The sequence below is a fragment of the Octopus sinensis genome, linkage group LG10 (assembly GCF_006345805.1).
Source record: "Octopus sinensis linkage group LG10, ASM634580v1, whole genome shotgun sequence".
Taxonomy (NCBI): domain Eukaryota; kingdom Metazoa; phylum Mollusca; class Cephalopoda; order Octopoda; family Octopodidae; genus Octopus; species Octopus sinensis.
Window position 1 is genome coordinate 20,317,183 of NC_043006.1, and position 20,939 is coordinate 20,338,121.

Sequence of the window (20,939 nt, forward strand, 5' to 3'; positions counted from 1 at the left end):
GTAACCTTCTGCCGAAATCAAAAACACTTGTTAAGAGTTATAAATATTCACATGCAATTTTCCCAGGTTAGTTTACCAGTGTTGAGATAGATAAAAACATTAAGCCAGAATGCATAGATGAAATGAATATATTTTGATCATGCATGAATATTTGAGTGTGGGTATGTATGATAGAGTGTATGGTTTATGTGTGTGTGTGTAAGAGAGAGAGAGAGAATAAGTAAGAAATGAGTGTTCTCTTATTGAAGACATGCATAGAACAGAAGGAAAACAGCTGAAATAGGAATTACTCTAAGGAATGGTAAAATTCTACAAATAGCCAAGTTTGGCCAGACTAATATATTTGAATGGGGACAGGGAAGGAGTGAAAATGATTAACAAAAAAGAAATTAGATTTGATAAAACAAGCTAAATTGCAATAAATCTGGGGATGAAGCAATAATTTTCTGTAAAAAAAAAAAAACAAAAAATATTGAAGAGAAATAAATATAAAAAAAAAATCAAACAAACAGTGTAGGGGTTCTGGTGACAACAGAAGAAGACAGGCAGCGATCGCCACACAAGAGTCTCAAACAGTTGAAATGGAATAAAGGAGTATGAGGGGTGGCTGTTTAAGAAATATACCTGGGAAGAAGAGTCTACGCTTAGTCAGTTCCCCGGAGTTATCCAATGGATGACCTGGAGAAAATGCACACACAGAATCAACAACATCTTAAAAGAAAACTAATCTTGATGAAATAAGGTGAAGAATGAAAAAACAAAAGTCTTCTCAAAATAGCTTAATAAGAGGCAAACATTTATTGTAAGTTTTCATTCATTTAAAGTTTTAGAAATTGTATTTTCCAGCATACAAAAGTCCAATTTTTCAGATCAAAATTTTCAGCCCCAAAAAGGCCATTTGATTTCATGACAACTTTGGAGGAACATAAATTCCATGTGAAATGCAGCAGGATTTGGAAAGATAGTGATGATGTTTAAATGTTTACACTACATGTTTACCACTATATCAACTTGTATGCTGGAAAATAATCTAAGTGGCAGAATTACTGAAAATTGTGTCTTTAGTCTTCAGGTGGTGATTTAAAGAACTTGGAATAGTTTGACATGAAATACTTGAACTTAAGAATTATGTTAAGCTAAAGACATCTGCTGATAGCAGTCTTTTAGCGACACAGAAAGAGATGGGCTGCGTGTCTTTATCTACAGCTAGATGAATGATGAGATAGAAAGAGCCACTGAAGGTTGGACAATTTCATCTGTTATTGATATATTTCTGTTTTTTTAACACTGTACATCTCTAAGAGATGCTTTCTTGAGATGAACACTGCAGTTAATTAGGCTTTCAAAAATGTATAAGCTTTAAGTATGATATACAGATCACTATTTTGAACTAATACTGGCTCTATTGCTCATATACATAATTCTTATTCAAAAATGTTGTTGACAGTGACTTCAAAGTTTTGGCTAGCTAAGCCATCATCGAAACAATAAATAGATAGAAATAGCTGAGATACTTTATAAAACATATGGGATTAAATTTGCTTGAGACAGTGCAAGGGTCAATAAGAAGAAGTTTCTATGGGAAAGCTTATTTTGATGATAAAGCAATATACATAGTGTACATTAAGAGTACTATATGTACACTATTTCAGCTTGTATAAGAGTCAATGGAAGTATTCAAAGTGAAACTGGAAACAGTAATAAAGATGATGTAGTACTCTTATATGGTTCAACTGGGGTCTGGGAAGCCAGAAGGCTGCACCAGGCCCAGTCTGATCTGGCAGTGTTTCTACGGCTGGATGCCCTTCCTAACGCCGACCACTCCGTGAGTGTAGTGGGTGCTTTTTATGTGCCACCGGCATGGAGGCCAGGCGAGGCTGGCAAACGGCCACGATCAGGTGGTGCTTTTTACGTGCGGAGATCCAGGTGAGGCTGGCAACGGCCACAATCGGATGGTGCTTTTTACATGCCACCGGCATGGAGGCCAGTCGGGGCGGCGCTGGCAACATCCAGTGGAAATTTTTTTGTATTTTTTATCAATAATACCAAACCATTTCCACTTTTCTGTTTTGTTTTACAATAACTCCGCAAATAATATTTCCACAATTTCCAATTTTAATACTATGGATACAAGCAGATGTGCTTCAAGAGGAAACAGCCAGGATTTACCTAACTACCTATATCATGTCATATATATATATATATACACACACACACGCACATACATACATATACACATGCACATTCACACCACCATACCATACCATACGTATATATTTCTCTGTACATCAAGAGCAAACTTCATGTATACACAATCTGTTATCATGTAATAAATATCTTTACAGAATTAAAAGCTTTCACCATATACTGACTACAAAAAATAGTCTAACATTAGGGCATATAACTCCCCTTAATGGATTAAAATGGGCATTATACAAATTTTCACACTCTACCGTTTTCTAATAATTTGCATATGTCTTTATGCTTGTTAGCTATCTGTAGTTATATGTGTATATATAAAAACACACACACACCATTCTACTAGACTGGCATAAATCCGCCGAAACTACACCTGATTATATATACACTTTAGATGAGTTGTAGTGCACCTGAGCACTGTACACAATTATTATTATTATTATTATTTTTATATGGACTACAACTAAGGAGACAAGAGAAAATTTGTTGGCTACAAGACTAATTGAACAGAACTGTTTTGCTGACCTCAGAGCTGAACAGAGATAAAAGTTTAGTCACATAAAAAAAGAAATGAAAATCATGATTCAAGGATAAAAACAATAACAACCAGAAGTGAACTTCACCGAATATAAGAATTTGTGCTGAGAGAGTGATGGAAAAAAAAAATTCGCTTTATTTTAGAATATTACCTTAGAATATTAAATAAACAGAAATGTGTGTATACAGTTTATAAGGCTTTCATCAATGTATCTGCTTCAAGAATGATAGACAGATTGCTATTTTGAACTAATACTGTTTCTGTTGCTCAAAATGAATATATATATATATAATTTTGTATATTCTCTTCACCATTATCAGTTATTAGCAGCCATAAGTAAAAATTAAAATCACTACATACAAAACAGACAGACACACACACATGCATGTACACTCAGAGCAACAGTGTCATGTGCTATTTTAAGGGTGAAGTTACCCTGATATGGTACCATTTCAATAAATACTGTGTCATTGCAACAATGCTATGTTAATACATCTTTGTCAATAATATAAAACAGATAATACGAAGGCTGTTTCTTTATCCTATCAAACTTGTGATATCATAACAGGTGTCATATTCTCAATACTGAGATTCCAGTAACAACGTTCTAACAGTAATTTAGCTGATGTGTTATCTCAGTGAAGAAATAGATATATAACAGACTAAATGACCCGAAAGCGGTAATGTCATGACAGCAACCTAATAAGTAAGCCCTAATAAGTTAAAAAATCAATCAATTAAAGACTAACATAAAATGGTCCAGCTTAGCCATAAGACTATGAAAAAAGGTAAAAACAGACAGAAGAAAAGCTTGAATTTCCAAAATACCAATAATGTCAGAATAATCAGTTCATTTTCAGAAATGTCCAAAATGTCAGGATATTTTATAAATTTCTTGAAGTATCAGGAATGTCTGAACAATCTATCAATTTCCAGAACTATGCAGCATGTTAAAATAATTAGTTGATTCAAAGACATACCCAGAATGTCAGGACAATCTGTTTGTTTCTAGAAACATTCAGGATGTCACAATGACCTGTCCATTTCCAGAATTATCTAAATTATTAAGGACAATCTGTCAATTTCCAAAGATATCCAGGATGTCAGAACAAACTATTTTCAGATATATCCAGGTTATCTGAACAAACTGTAGATTTTCAGAAATACCCAGGATGTCAGAACAATCTGTCAATCTTGAAAAGATATCCCTGAATGCCTGGACAATCTGTCCATTTCCAGAAATACCAAGCATTTCAGAACTATGTCAATTCAACAGTTTTAGTTGAAACAAATGAATCCTTTTATTTCTACATCCAACATCCCAGCTTTGAAAAAGAACTGAAGTGGCCAACATAGACAAGGCTTAACCAGTGTTTACTATATTCAATATCGTTTACAGAGGTTAACTCTCCTGCAAAAACTTTCATTGACCAGTTCTGTATGACCACAGAATGTTCTGCTGACCAGCCAAATGCTTTTTGGGATCATAATGAACAGTATGTGATCAAATGAAGCAAATCCAAGCATCATTTTTTTTCCTCTCTGAACCCCCTGAAACGTCAGAGAGGCCAGAGGCATTATACCAATCATATTTTTACTAAACTCTGGTTCATCTTAGATCCTCCAAAGAAGCTAGAACTAGTAAGTGAGAGTAGTTCAGTAACATAAGGGGTTAGTGTTCAAGTCTAGCATATGGTGCTAACAGATTGGTAGGGAAGAAATTTGATCAACAGGGGAAAGCTTGGGCCCTAATGAACACTTGATGGTCTTTAAAAGCCTTAGTTACTTCGTAATAATCCTTACAATATATATATAGTTTGTCCAACTCATGCTAGCATGGAAAGCGGACGCTAAACGATGATGATGATATATATGAGTGGACAAAGGAAAGAAAGATGTACTCAGCACATTTACTACGAGTTACATATATTATTTAGGCTTATTACAAGAACCTAGCTTGTTGGGCTTTCTGAATCTCTACTTTCAGCCACCACAGCTCAGTGAGGTTCTTGTAGTGAACCCATGAAACTGCTAGTTCCAGGGGGCTGAATCATACTGATTTAGATAATTATATATATATATATATATATATATATATATAAGATGAAAGGATCTTGGTTAGAATTTCAAACCATGAGTTGAGTTGTTTGAACAACTCAACCCTATTTGAATTATTGTATGAGTGGCTGATTATACCACAGACACACGTACCCTTAATGCAATTCTCAGGCAGAGTCAGCATGACAAGACTGTACAGTGTGACAAGACTGTACCTTTCAATTACGATGGATTGATAATCCCTCACTAATACACCTGATATATGTATATGCAAAAAGAAAAAGAAAACTCTAGAACTCAAAACGCGAGTATATATATATATATATATTTTATTATTTATAATCAACAGATGTTACAGAGTGACTCAAGGGTTGAAAGTTTTGTGCATTGGCACAATGCACACGACTCTTGGCCCTTGAGTCACTCAGTAACTTACGTTGATTATTAAAATATATATATACATATATACACACGCATATATATATATATATATTATATATATATATATATATATATATATATATATAAATTTAAAATTAAGGATAAAATCTTTATAAGAAATTATCAGTAGTTAGCGTGAAAAACCTCGTAAGAGAAAAAAATCCGTAAATTTTTCCACTTTGAAAATATTTATTTATATTATATAATATAATATTATTTATATTATATAATATATATTTATATTATATATATTGCGAAATCACAGGTGATATGTAACTAAATTCTGTTTTTAAATGACTTGCTTTGAAGTTTTGTATTCGGTACAATTTGTTTATTTTAGTAGTTTTGACTGCAAGAGTCCCTCCTAGCGTGCAGTACCTATGAATAATAGTACCCTCTATATAATATATATAAATAAATAAATATATATATATATATATATATATATATATATATATATCTATATATATACACATGCATATAATCATATTGGTTAGGAGTGTAATAATACAAAGCATATATTTAACATAGCTATTTATTTATATTAGGATTGTTTTATTATTATTATTATTATTATTTTTTATCAAAGGTTTACAAGTCCAACCTTGATGATAAAACTTTCTATAAAGAAACCATTTCTCCCTGTACTCTGTTCTCTACAAACAGATATATTTCAAACAGAAATGACTGAAAAAACAGAGAGAAAGTAATTATGTGAGCAGCGGGAAGCTGTCCTCATCTCGCATATATATTTCAATAGATTTTAAAAAATTTATTTAATAGACATTTGTATAGTTATTCAAATGCATTTATTTAATTGTAAAGAGCCTTTTTTTTTTTTCATCTTGTTTATCTAAGATTCGACAAGAATGCAGGAACACACACATACACACATAAAGGAAGAAAAGCGATGAGATAAAGAAGGCTGACTGACCTATAGAATGCACTAGTAGTGTGAGGGCGCTAGCTGAAGCTGACTTCTGTAGTTTCACGACGTCCTCGTTACTACCAGAAGTCCTAGTCCTCTCGCTATAAGTGGACGGGACGACGCTGGTAGCAGCTTTAAAGGATGCAGTGGTAACTAATGGCGTGCTGTTAGTTGTGCGTTCTACACTCTCACCGCCAACCAAAGACACTGCAGTGGCTGTTGTTGTGGTGACAGCAGTGGTAGTAGTAGTAGTGGTAGTAGTTGTCGTGGCGGTTGCCTTACTCCTCCCTGAGCCGGTTCCACTGTCTTTATTGTCAATCTCATCAACTGGAGAGAGTTCTGTAAGAAGAATAACGAAAGAAATGAAGAGAAACCCATCAGGTATATAAGAAAAAGAGGTGGGAGAAACAAAAAAGGCAGAAAGGAGAAGAGAGAGAGAGTCTAAAAGCATGAAACCAACTGATCTATTACTTGATCTGCTAAATATAGCAGTCAGATCTCTCACAAATAAAACCCAGACAGTCAAAAAAAAAAACAAAGACATTGGATAGTGTAGTCCATTGTAAACTATGCCACATCAAAATATAAAGAGAGAGGATGACTTTAGGAAACATTTTTTCACGCTGAGAGTTGCTGAAGCATGGAACAAATGGCTGGCATCAGTTGTTAGTTGTCGGAGCACTGCATCCTTCAAAACTTCCATGCTTCCTGAGATTGTTAGCCAGTAAGGCATATTCTGAATGCCTTACTTCCCTGGGCATGGACACATTGAAACTCCGACGTCTGGCAGCTGACTTGGCAGACACCCATAAAATTATTTACCATCTTATAAACAATAACTCTGAGCACCTTTTCAAACTCCACCCGTCTAACACCCATGGACATGTTTACAAAGTCAGAAAACAGCACAGCTCCCATGACTTTAGGAAACATTTTTTCACGCTGAGAGTTGCTGAAGCATGGAACAAACTGCCAGCATCAGTTGTTAGTTGTCGGAGCACTGCATCCTTCAAAACTTCCACGCTTTCTGAGATTCGCCAACACTACACCTGATTTTCTCTCCTCCATACACACACAAGCATGTATCTGACTCATACACTGTTCGCTTTCCAGACTTTATACGTTACTGCATATACTTTGTACGCACTTTCTAACAAGTTGTGGTGCACCTGAGCACTGTATACAATAATTTCATTATTTCATCACTGAAATACCACTGATTATTGGCCTCGTGGGGAGACATGACCAGAGAAGGAATTCCAGAGTGCTGGGAGTAGTGTTCAAAGTGAAACCTGGAGGGGTTACAAAGACAGAGGGGAATTGGAGGAAAGAATGTTGGGGAGGAACCTGAGAATTATGTGAATGGATGAATTGAAATACTGTGAAAGCATAAGGTGATCACAGGAACATCTGAGATAGGGACAGCTGGTATTTAATCTGCTTGGAAGTAGATGATAATACCTGATGAAGATGATGTTATCATCATCATTTAGCGTCCGCTTTCCATGCTAGCATGGGTTGGACGGTTCAACTGGGGTCTGTGAAGCCGGAAGGCCGCATCAGGCCCAGTCTGATCTGGCAGTGTTTCTACGGCTGGATGCCCTTCCTAACGCCAACCACTCCGTGAGTGTAGTGGGTGCTTTTTACGTGCCACCCGCATAGGTGCCAGACGGAGCTGGCAAACGGCCACGAACGGATGGTGCTTTTATGTGCCACCGGCACGGGGGCCAGGCGAGGCTGGCAAACGGACACGAACGGATGGTGCTTTTACGTGGACTGTAATATCACTGGCCAAGCATTGGTGAACTAACCTTTGGAAGGAGGAATATCGGCGTCACATGCAGTCGAGATAGAGAATTTGGGTATCTGTTGCTGCTGCTGCTGCTGTTGTTGTGGTGGCTGTTGCTGGGTTTGTGGCGTGGTTGACGACAAGGAAGACTTTGTTGTGCTCGTAGTCTTTTCTGTCTCGCAAACCTGAGCTGGCTGTTCACTGTAAGAACAAAAGAAAACAGAAAGAGATTAAAACCCAGCAAACACACACACAAAACAAGAAAACATATATATATATTGGAAGGTTTGGAGATGATGTACAGATATTTTATATTAGAAGAAATGAGGTACTCAGAAATTTGGATGGTTTTATATTTACAGATATTTATTTGTATATTACATGTTTTTTACACATCATATAACTTAGATCATATATTAGCGCTTTCTCCCATTCTAGTGGGGCTTTAGTTCGATTTGAAAACCCCACTAGAATGGGAGAAAGCGGTAATATATGATCTAAGTTATATGATGTATAAAAACATGTAATATACAAATATATATTTTATATATATATATATATATATATATATATATGTATATATACAAACACATTATATAAGTGATCAAAAGAACATACTATAAGAATATCTATAACAAAACAACTACAACATCTGTTTAATAATGCCACAGCTAATGTTTAAGAGACAAGAAATTCATTTTGTAAAATGTAGTTAATTATTTATCAAAAATTAATTCAAAAGAAAGCTCTCGTTTAACTGTTTTATAACACACACACACATGTTAACACAAACATGTACACATAGAGACCTAAATTTTAAGCTGTTGTTAACAAGTTCAACTGTTGATGAAAATAGTAATAATAATTGTTTTTGTTTAGGCACAAGGACTTGAATTTGTAGGGAGGGAGAGGGTCAGTCAATGAAATCATCCCTTGTACTTGATTGGTACTTTATTTATCAACCCCAAAAGGATGAAAGGCAAAAGTGAACTCAGAACATGGAGGGCCTGAACAGAAGCTACAAGGCATTTCGTTTGATGCTCAACTTATTCTGCCAACCAACCTGATTATTGTTTTGTAGGGTTGGTGTGGGAGGCCACATCTGGCCATTTTGACCATAGAATAGGTAGAATAATTTGGGTTGGATATGACTTGTTTAAATACTAAAGGATTAAACAATGGTTGTAGGCATAAGGCCAGCAATTTAGAAATGTGGGGAGGGGGGTTAACTGATTACACCAATCCCCATTGCTTGACTGGTATTGAGCTGGCAGAAACGTTAGCACGCCAGGCGAAATGCGTAGCAGTATTTCGTCTGCGTTACATTGTGAGTTCAAATTCCGCCGAGGTCGACTTTGCCTTTCATCCTTTCGGGGTCGATAAATTAAGTACCAGTTACGCACTGGGGTCGATGTAATCGACTTAATACCTATGTCTGTCCTTGTTTGTCCCCTCTGTGTTTTAGCCCCTTGTGGGTAATAAAGAAATTGGTATTTTATTTCATCCATCAAAAAAGGATGAAATGTGAAGTTAACCTCAGTGGGATTTGAACTCAGAACGTAAATAGCCAAAACAAATTCAGCAAGGTATTTTGATCAATGTTCTAGCAATTTTGTCAATTCAACACACACACACACAATAGAGAAAGCAAAAGCAAAGTGAAGGAGTCTTTTGTTAAACAGCAAAATCTCAACAGACAGAAAATATCAAGGAAGATAACTGTGGATGTAGAAAACTGATGGTTAAAAGCCAACAACTAATGAAGCAGATTCACCAAGAAAAATTGTTGGTTTAAAATGAAGAAGCAATCTGATTCATCAACAAGAAAAATTATTGGTTTATAATAGAAATAAACAACAAACATTAACCCTTTCGTTACTGAATTTATTTTGAGATGCTCAGTGTTTCTTCCAATTATGTTAAATATAACAAAGAATTAAGTAAAATAACATCGTTATCATTAAGCTAGAGTTAGGGACATAAATTGTGACTAAGGTTTGGTGGAAGATTTTTCATTCAGAACTTTTGAAAAACCAGACATTTGTAGTAAAGAGCCAGAGCTGGTTTCAGCCGGGTTGGTAACGAAAGGGTTAAATAAATATAACAAAACTAGCGGCCCACAGAGATGCAACGAAAAGATAAAAAAATTCATGGTCAAACAGAAAATATTAATGCATAAATTTTGAAGCCAATTTTTCTTCAATAAACTAGAATTTTGCTTAGATGTTACTGCTAAGATAGAAAACACACAGAAAAGTAAAAGCTTAAGAAGAGGCAAACACAGAAAAAAATTGCATATTCTTGAATGGCTACAGGGGATGCAATGATTCTTTTCCATGGCAACAACAGATATAGGGAACGATAGTGCTTACATAGAGCTGATGATACCAGTTTTATACGAAAGTAAACTCCACTGACTTCAGATCTCACAAAAATAAAAGATAAGCATTTCAGAATCACTTGAAGACGAAAAGTAAATTCACTACAGTGTATTTACGACATAAATTATAATATATAAATATAATACTCTATTGAAATTGAGATTTTTTTTTCAATGATCAAATTACAGAGTATTTTCTTTAATATTTTTAATATGCTTCTACTTAAATATATTAATATATAGGCACAGGAGTGGCTGTGTGGTATGAAGCTTGTTACCCAACCACATGGTTCCGGATTCAGTCCCACTGTGTGGCACCTTGGGCAAGTGTCTTTCACTATAGCCTTAGGCTGACCGAAGCCTTATGAGTGGATTTGGTAGCCAGAAACTGAAAAGAAGCCTGTCGAGTGTATGTATGTGTATATATATATCATCATCATCATTTAGCGTCCGTTTTCCATGCTAGCATGGGTTGGACGGTTCAACTGGGGTCTGGGGAGCCCGAAGGCTGCACCAGGCCAGTCATATATCTGTACATATTTGTGTGTCTTCGTTTGTCCCCACCACCATTGTTTGACAACCGATGCTGGTGTGTTTATGTGCCTGTCACTTAGCAGTTCGGCAAAAGAAACTGCTAGAATAAGTATTAAGCTAACAAAGAATAAGTCCAGGGGTTGTTTCTTTGACTACAGACAGTGCTCCAGCACAGCCACAGTCAAATGACTGAAACAAGAAGTATATATATATATATATATATATATATACAGTCACAGATGTATATATATGCATATACACATGTATGTATACACATACATACACAAACATATATAAGAAAGATTAAATATGTATATAAAACCCTTCAGTTTTCTCAAGATATCTTTCGTTTTCAATAAATTCATTGTAATCAATGAAAATTATCAAAAAAAACTTATCAAATATTTAATTATCAACAAATTTTATAACACAGAAACTAAAATTTGGACAAATGAATTATGGATTTTAAAATATTTCAAGGTAAAGATAATTATGGAGCTGAATCTGTAATACTTTTTCTCAAAGAGTTGGGAGAAGAAATTTAGATGGAAAGGATTGGTGGGGTGTGCATGGGAAGAGATGGAAGCATGAAGCTGGCAGAGACAATAGCAGCAGCAGACTAACGTACCAATCTATGGCAGCAGTAAAGATATCATCATCTCGCAGTGTGAGTTCTAACCTGCTACTGGAACTGGATATGTCTAGCAGACTGTCTCCATAACTGCTCCCTGTACTGTTAATTCGGAGGACACGTTGTACTTCTATTGAGCTCTCGGAACTTTCTGACTGATTGGAATCTTTCCGGTCAAGAACCTGTTTCTCCAGCAAACGTGTTCGAATTTCATCCGAGCTGGAGTGTCGCCTTCGATCTTTCCGCTCCTACAAGAATAGTTATAAAAGACACAAATTCATGAAAAAAACAAAAAAAAAAACAATACAAATAAAATGCTTATTAAACATTACAAAAATAAAATCTAATCAGATAACAACAGATGGAAATAGGGAAAAGTGAATGAAGTCATCGTCATCATCATTTAAGGTCTTTGTTCCATCCTGGCATGAATTGGATAGTTTGACAGCCAGATGTCCTTCCTAATGCCAACCACTTCATAATGTTTGCAGGATGTTTTACTCAAGCCATCAGCATTAGTGAGGTAGCTATGTAGCTTGCAAGACTACAAACTCTTAGAGAGATGGCGTTAAGTGCAATGATGAGGGGGTTCAAGTAAGCGAGAAGAGGCTAGAAGAAAATAGATCTCTTGTTGTAGAGGGATCACAAGGCTATTTTGCTTACATTTTAGAAGAGGCCGGATGGGAAAGTATTAGGATGGGGGAAGGGAAGAGATAAAAATAGCAGTGATGAGGCACCTGTATGCACCTTCATGATACAAGGCAAGTAGAACTGAATGAAGACAGAAGAACTATGAGTGTGAAGATTGTATGAGTAAACGGGAGAGTGATAGATAGGAAATGGGTGAGGTGGCGAAGATAATGAATGAAGAAGAACTATGAATGAATAGGAGGTAGGGAAGAGGAGGGGTGACATGATGATGATGATGATGATGATGCTGAAGTGAGTAAGAAAGTAAAAGGTGTTCATAAATGATTTGAGATTCACCAATTCTAACAAGAAAAACAAAATATTTCCCTTGGGTCCCAAGATTTCTTTTGTTCCATTTGAAATATCTAACTTTATTTCGTACAGTTGAAAACAGAGGAAATAGTAGTAATGTTTATAACCAGTGATTATATAACTATACAGGAAACAGGTAAAAGGTTAAATCCTTAAATTATTCAATGATGTAGTTGTCCTGGTTGGCGGATGAAGGAAAGTTGAAATATTGAACATTGCTTACCTCTTGAGAATCCTCCAGTTTCAAACTGAGTTTGTTGTACCGTGGAGAACAAGATGAGAAGCTGTGAAACATGATGTCATCCGTATCATCTTCCGTGTCCTCAGTTTCCAGGTCAGGGTGGCTATAGCGGTCAGTTCGGGCTAGAAAAGAAGAAGAACAACAACAGCTGATTAAACCATCCACAACTATATTTAACATATACTGGATAACTCCAAACTAAACATCTGGTACTAACTAAATAATATAGATAGATAGATATTAAAAGGCGGCGAGCTGGCAGAAACATTAGCACGCCGGGCGAAATGGTTTGCGGTATTTCGTCTGCCGTAACGTTCTGAGTTCAAATTCCGCCGAGGTCGATTTTGCCTTTCATCCTTTCGGGGGTCGATAAATTAAGTACCAGTTACACACTGGGGTCGATGTAATCGGCTTAATCCCTTTGACTGTCCTTGTTTGTACCCTCCATGTTTAGCCCCTTGTGGGCAGTAAAGAAATAAATATAGATAGATATGTATGTGTGTGAGTGTGTAGCCTTGATATCATGTGATAGCACATGATAGTTGTGAATGAGTGTCATGGCCCTTTGTTTCCAATCTTCCAAGACATGCCTGGTCATGGGTAAATATTATCTTGCTTAGAAACAGATAAGTGTTGGCAGCAGGAAGAGCATCCAGCAGTAGAAAATCTGCCTCAAATTCCGTCAGACCCATCTAAGCATAGAAAAGCAGGTGTTAAATGATGAGGATGATGATGAAAGTGTCAACTACTCACTATCAAAGTAGCTTGTGTCCTCTTCACTGTCTAATTGTGGAACAAACTCAGCTTTCTGCCGTAACAATCCATCCCAGTCTACACTCTGGAAGAATTCATGTTCTTTCACTTGGTGGGCACCACCAGAGCCAATACGCTCCCTTGGATTATTCCTGAGCAGTTGAGTTATTAAATCTTTAGCTTCATCCTGCACTTTCAATTCTTTCTCTGGTGGCCATTCAAATTGTTCTGAAATAGATTATGAAACAGGAAATAATTAGATGGTTTATAAATATTTACGAATAGGCGCAGGAGTGGCTGTGTGGTAAGAACTGACTAAACCTCCATACTGCAAAATTACTGGTCTTGTGCCAAAGTTAGAAATAGCTGTTACTAATGTGACCCATGGGGTAGTGGTGGTGGTGGTGGATGAAATGTAAAGTTGATCCTGGCAAAATTTGAAATCAGCCATGGACAAAATGAACAAAAATCAATCAATCAATATTTTATTCGTGTCATAAAAGTATGATAGCTGGGGTCAATGTTTTGATTATTTGGTGAGCTGATATAACTACAGGTGTCATTAACTGTATTTAATTGAGCTGATACATCTGTAGAAGGTATTATTAACCCTATTTAATTGGAGAAGAGGTATTGTGAGAATCATGCTATCCCAGGGACATCATCAATATAACTGAAATAATTATATGCAAAGAAATTTGCTGGATTCTTTAATAACCAGCGATGATGCCCCAGCATGGCCACGGCCTTCGGGCTAAAACATTTTTAAGGATTTTAAGGACTTCTAAACTACTGTCAATACTGATAGGAAAAGGAAGCACAGAGGTAGCTGTGAGGTTAAGAAGCTTGCTTCCGACCCATGTGGTTTCAAGTTCGGTTCCAATGTGCAGTTACTTGGTAAATTTTTTCTCCTGTAGCTCCAGGTTGATCAAAGCTTTGTAAGTAGATGTGTGCGATAGATGGAAACTGAAAGAAGCCCATCATATGTGCGTGTGTGTGTGCGCCCTTGTCTAGGAGTCATGTGTTGGTTGTCAACAAGCTTCAATGCCATTCAGGCTATGTTGTTTGTTTCCAAATTTCTATGGAAAAACATATCTAACCACAGAGAAATATTACCTGACTTGGAAACAGTGACTGCTAGCAAGAAAAAGGGCATCCAGCCACAAAAATTCTGCCTCAATGAATTCCATTCAATTCAAGGAAGAATAGAGGAGCGGATGCTTAAAGCAATGTTGATGATGAGGCACGGATATTGTAAATCTCAGAGGAATAGTTAACAAAAATAATGACAACTAACTATACATACATATATATGTCTGTTGTTCCCTCTTTCTTAAGGTATTAACCATTTAGCATTTACCCAACCCAAATATGCCACTTGTTATATGTTGTAACCAGCCAGATGCAGCCTATCACACTTACCCAGCAATGCCCTTCTAAAAATATACAATCACATCATCAAAATTTCAAAGCTATGAGATAATACAGGATGAACTAGAAACAAGGTAGATTAAAAAGCATTACATTTGACAGTATAATCTGAATGTTAAAGAGTTAAAGATTTCAATAGCTAGATTACCGAGTAATTTGATCATGCGACTCCCTGACATGTAACTAAAATTCTCAACTATGAAAAAAAACGGAACAAAAGATAGTATTGAGAACATACCATTGATGACTTGGGAAAAGAGGATTTCTGGTGTTTTCCCGAAAAAAGGAACATATCCAGTTAGAAACTCGAACAGGATTATCCCCATTGACCACCAATCAACAGGTTTTCCTGAAATAAAAGAAACAAAAAACAATTCTAATTAAAGAACAGTAAAAAAAAAAACCCATTTCTTTGACAAAAGAAGAAACGGGACATGTAATTAGGGATAAAGGTGAAAGTTTTTATAAACCTATATGATGCAAAGTAGGAAAGTGTTGTTGTTTAGCTCTGTAATCAGTCTTAATCAAGCAGATCTATGATCAAAGGTGTTTCAGTTATGATCATCCCCTCTTTCTAGGGTATTTAAGATTATGTCATCTAATGTGTCTTTCCTTTCATAAGATGGTGCATTATGATTTGAATGAAATTTGGCTGCTACTTTTACCTAGCCAAGTGACCTTGTTGGCCTGTCAAACAAGTTTCATTAGCTAGAAGTGACGAGTTAAAATCCTCCTAAATGTTTTTGTCTTCTCCTAACAGGGGAAATGTCACGGAACCACTTGAGAGAACAATGTAACAAGCTGTAGCATAGTATGACACTTGGTTAAGTAAAGCCAGTGGTAGTAATAGCTCTAAGTAGGCAATGGTGTTAGGAGTTCTAGTAATCAGTACAGCTAATAGTGTCGACTAAGAGGAGAAAGGAAAAAAAAAGAAAGTAAGCCGCAAAAACAAACAAAACTGTTATAATAGTTTAGTTTAAAGGATTAGTGGAGAAGTTGAAAAATTTTAATTCTACTCACCATAACCTTGCCTTAAGATGACCTCAGGCGCAATGTATTCTGGAGTGCCAAATACTTGTTTGTCTTTGAACTGTTTACAGTCTTTATCAACAGCTCCTTCGTACATATTTGTAGTCACTAGATGAAGAGATGAAAAAAAAATAGTTAGGAGTGGATTAGAAATGAGGAGCACACAAATAAAAGAATAATAAAATTTAATCCTAAATTTCAAATTTTTTTTTGTATTTTAAAAGAATAGGAAAACTGTTTTGTTTTTTTTACACTCCCCCCCCCCCGCCATGTGTTGTTTAGATCACTACCAACATCGGTTGTTTAGATGGGGGATGTTATTTGAAACAGGTTTTTATAGCCGGATGCTCTTCCTATTGCCAGGTCATTGGAAGGGCAGAGTAACTGGTCATAATGTCAATAACGGATGCTAAAACCAACACTGATTTGCAGGGAATATAATCACATATGCACCCACATAGACATAGTGGGCTTCCTGCAATTTCCACCTACCAAGTCTGCTCACATGGCGTTGGTTGGCCTCAGGCTGTATTGAATGCCAAAGCGCCACACAATGAAGTAGGACCCCACTTGAAACCATATGGCTGCAAAGCATACTTCTTAACCACCACACAGTCACACCGACATTTATATATACAAAGGGGTTGCTAAAAAGTTCTTGGCTTAAAGGGTATTGCAAAAGGCCTGGTTGGAGGCCCAACTGTTTGAATTCTTTTACAGGCTATAGAAACAGCGAAGGGGTGTCTAACACACGTGGACATGCCTACAAAGTCAGAAAACAACACAGCTCCCATGACTTTCGGAAATATTTCTTCACGCTCAGAGTTGCTGAAGCATGGAATAAACTGCCTGCGTCAGTTGTTGACTGCCATGACACTGCATCCTTTAAGGCCCTCATGCTTTCCGAAATCCGTCGAAACTACACCTGATTATATATGCACTTTAGATGAGTTGTAGTGCACCTGAGCATTGTACACAATGTTTATTATTATTATTATTATTATTATAAATGTGTGAATGTGAGAGGGGAATTATGTTGAATAAAATCATAATTAACTGATCCTTCAGTATTGTCTTTTGCCCAAAGCCAGCAAATCTTTAGAACCGACTCGTATAGTCTTTTCTTTTATATTTAAAATATGTGATAAATTTAAATAAATTTTAGAATTTTTAAAGCATGATAAAAATATAATTTGTAAAAAATGCCTCAATAGTTGGTGCTGAAATGTCTTGGTGGTCAGAGAGAAAAGGGATAATTAGGAAGAAATGTCCAGCCTGGCTTTATAGGCTCTAACAGTGGAACTCAAAGATTATAATAAAGAATCTACTAAAAATTTTATGGTGAGAAACTGGATGTTACAATGATGCTTTTATTAAGATTTGTATATTTTTGTAAGCTGTATATAATGTTATGGCATAACAACACAACAAATAAATTCAAAGTTAAATATACTTGAATACCAACGAAGATTTTTTGTTACTAATTGCATTATAAGACTTTACTATATTGTTGGTGGAAATGACGACACAGACAGAAGATTTTATTAAACAAGAATGACCAATAAATACTTACAGCTCATCAAACCAACTTTAGATAAACCAAAATCTGTTAGTTTTATATGTCCTGTGGCAGTGATCAACAAACTGGAAAAAAAAAAGTATTTGGTGAGAGATGTGTCTAATTTTACAAACTGACTGCGGGACAATAAACCTTGAAATTTATGAGCAATAAAATAATAACTAAGACTACAGCAGCACAATCTATAAACAGTGCCAATGTATAACTTTCTTTAGAATAGAAATTAATCTTTGTAGATTATGTAACACATAACTTAAGCTTCAATATTAAAAATGTCAATCAAATCCTTTTGAATTGTAGAATAGCAACAAATGTAATTCCACTTATGTCAGCCTCTTGATTCATATCTAGAAATTTCTGCCATAATTTAAAATAAGTTTAAAGTCTTCAGGCATCAGATAAAGAGACACTAACAACAAGCAGGATAAAACCTGTCATCATTGTAATTATTTCTACCATTGTCAGATTGAAGTTTTGTTGATCTAACTAAATTTAAATACAAGAATAACATCACAACAAAAAAGAACATAATCTTAATAACTGACAGGTAAGTTTAGAAGAAAAAAAAAAAATGCCATCAATATTTTATATGTAGAGAAGAAGGCAAAGAGAGCACAGATGCTCGAGTCAAACAGTAGTTAAGTTTCAGCTATGCTGAGTTTAAATATTATACTGGATCCCAACTTCTATCCTTTTACAGATCAAATAACTACCAAAAATATGTGATCAATCCTCTCATACAAAGTTTGTGAATATCATTATCATAATTTCATAACATTTTCCCATGCTTGTATAGACTGGACCAGTTTTCCTTAGCACAACAGGCTTGCTACATGGGGTTCTTTGATACCATCTTCATGAGATTCAGTTTCCTGAGATTATCTTTCACCATTTGTTTCCATATCTCCCTTGGTCCTCCTTTGCACAGGTTTCTTCCACTTGGACCACTCAATAGTTCTTTACCAAACTGTCATCCTTTAGACACATCACATGTCCACACCTAGTCTTCTCTGTTGCACACAGCATCTGATTCCTCTTATACTCTCAACAGGTAAGATGTGTTAAGAATATGAATTTTAGTGTTTGTTTATAATGTTATTGTTTTTACACCTGTTAATTAAATTTACCTCCCCATAAAAGTAAAATTTAACCAGAAAGATGTAACTATAAACTACTGGCTTATAAGCACCCAGTTACAAAATTTCAAATCTGTATGTAGAAAATTAACAAAGTTAGAAGCAAATATTGTGGACACCCGCCTTGAACCTCAATAAATCAAAATTAATGTGAACAGATAGGCATAACATTTGACAAATTAATCTGAACCCTAAAGGGTTAAACAATGAACTCATGAACTCATCCCATAACAGTTGTCCAACTGACTAGTTGAAAGAAATCTATATTTAACCAACAGTGTAGTAGAACTGCTATTGAAAAAAAAGCATCGTCATCATCGTCATGGATAAAGGATACTTACTTATCAGGTTTTAAATCTCTGTGTACAATCCCATAACTGTGAAGGTATTCCAGAGCAAGCACTGTTTCGGCAAAATACATCCTGTAAACAAGAACATAATAACATCACTACACAAAGGAGAAAAGTATAAACACTGATGTAACATTTCTTTCCACACTCTTAAAACAAAAATCATTTAAGCAAGATTGAGCGGCTGGCTTTGACTAATAATAATGACCAGTTTGTTGGCCAGCCAGCATCACTGGCTAGCGACTAGCTATACTCTTTTACTGGTTTCAGTCATCTGACTGTGGCCATGCTGGAGTACCCACCTTTAGTCGAGCAAATCGACCCCAGGACTTATTCTTTGTATAAGCCTAGTACTTATTCTATCGGTCTCTTTTGTCGAACCGCTAAGTTACGGGGACGTAAACACACCAGCATCAGTTGTCGAGCGATGTTGGGGGAACAAACACAGACATACAAACATATGCACACACACACATATATATACATATATATATATATATATGTACGACGGGCTTCTTTCAGTTTCCATCTACCAAATCCACTCACAAGGCTTTGGTTGGCCCAAGGCTATAGTAGAAGACACTTGCCCAAAGTGCCATGCAGTGGGACTGAACCCAGAACCATGTGGTTCATAAGCAAGCTACTTACCACACAGCCACTGCTATGCCTATAGTCAACAACACTAGGTAAAGACTAACAACACTGATCAGTTTGTTGGTTGGTTTCAACTAATAACACTGACCAATTAGCCATTGAGGGAGGTAGGTATGTGAGTAGCAATGAGAGTGATATTAGAAATTAATAAGTGTATGTGTGTGTGTGTGGGGGGGATATATTAGGATTTAAGTAACAGCAGGGTTTTTTACCTGGCAAGGTCCAAATGCAGTCCACCTGTAAACTTCAACAGCGTAGCACAATCTCCTCCTTCCACATATTCCATTACCATACAGAAGTTTTTCTGATAATAATAATAATGATAATAATAATAATAATAATAATGATAATAATAATAATAATAATAATAACAATAATAATAATAATTTATTTCTTTATTGCCCACAGGGGGCTAAACATAGAGGAGACAAACAAGGACAGACAAAGGGATTAAGTCGATTACATCGACCCCAGTGCGTAACTGGTACTTAATTTATCGACCCCGAAAGGATGAAAGGCAAAGTCAACCTCGGCGGAACTTGAACTCAGAACATAACGGCAGACGAAATACCGTGAAGCATTTCGCCCCGGAGTGCTAATGATTCTGCCAGGCTCTATACAAAAAGGGTCCAATAAAATAAACAACTATCACAACAGGCTGGATCCCAAACAAAAAGCACAGAACGCACAATACAAACACTAATACAACAAAAGACAGCAACCAAACTTCACAACAAATCGAAATAATGCAATACAACACCAAGAGTAGTTTGCATCCCACTAACAAAAAAGAACACACAATCTACAGTCAACAACAGAAATCCTTGAACCACTTTCCGTCAACTGAATTATTCAATTTTTTTCTATACATCTTATTAATAACAACTCAAGCATAATATAGATCATGATTGTAAGAATAAAATTTATTAACCAAACACTTTAAATAATGTCAATGTACAACCCACTGGCTGTTTTCAACTGGAACACATTAGGGAGGAGTAGTGGTAAGGGTGATTCAATAACTTACTTTGGTCTCAAAACTGCAGTACATGCTCACCACAAACGGGTTGTCAGTGAATGTGAGAATGTCCCTCTCAACAAATGCTTGTTCAGTTTGGTTGCGCATGAGTAAATGCTGTTTGCCTATTTTCTTGATGGCAAATCGTTTTCTTGATTCTTTGTGACGCACTAGATAAACAGCTCTGTAAAATATAGAGAAGGTTTAGAGTAAACAAGTATGGTGACAAAAACTGTAAAGATAAGTAT

At 35.9% G+C, this 20,939-nt stretch overlaps 1 protein-coding gene across 8 annotated transcripts in view; it reads right to left on the minus strand.

The window, feature by feature from the left end:
* Positions 1 to 20,939, minus strand: part of LOC115216527 (microtubule-associated serine/threonine-protein kinase 3) — a 266,227-nt gene that overhangs the window by 9,070 nt on the left and 236,218 nt on the right. For 6 of the 8 annotated variants that reach the window (XM_029785977.2, XM_036506331.1, XM_036506333.1 and 3 more), the window contains 12 exons: positions 20,701 to 20,875; positions 19,886 to 19,977; positions 19,011 to 19,091; positions 17,528 to 17,598; positions 15,946 to 16,062; positions 15,164 to 15,274; positions 13,495 to 13,722; positions 12,724 to 12,863; positions 11,496 to 11,746; positions 7,976 to 8,154; positions 6,171 to 6,503; positions 625 to 678 (listed from right to left, as the gene is read on the minus strand). In XM_029785977.2, the coding sequence (XP_029641837.1) occupies positions 625 to 678; positions 6,171 to 6,503; positions 7,976 to 8,154; positions 11,496 to 11,746; positions 12,724 to 12,863; positions 13,495 to 13,722; positions 15,164 to 15,274; positions 15,946 to 16,062; positions 17,528 to 17,598; positions 19,011 to 19,091; positions 19,886 to 19,977; positions 20,701 to 20,875 (1,832 nt within the window). The remainder of the gene's footprint in view (positions 1 to 624; positions 679 to 6,170; positions 6,504 to 7,975; positions 8,155 to 11,495; positions 11,747 to 12,723; positions 12,864 to 13,494; positions 13,723 to 15,163; positions 15,275 to 15,945; positions 16,063 to 17,527; positions 17,599 to 19,010; positions 19,092 to 19,885; positions 19,978 to 20,700; positions 20,876 to 20,939) is intronic. The other 2 variants (XM_029785979.2, XM_029785980.2) reach the window with 2 other exon arrangements.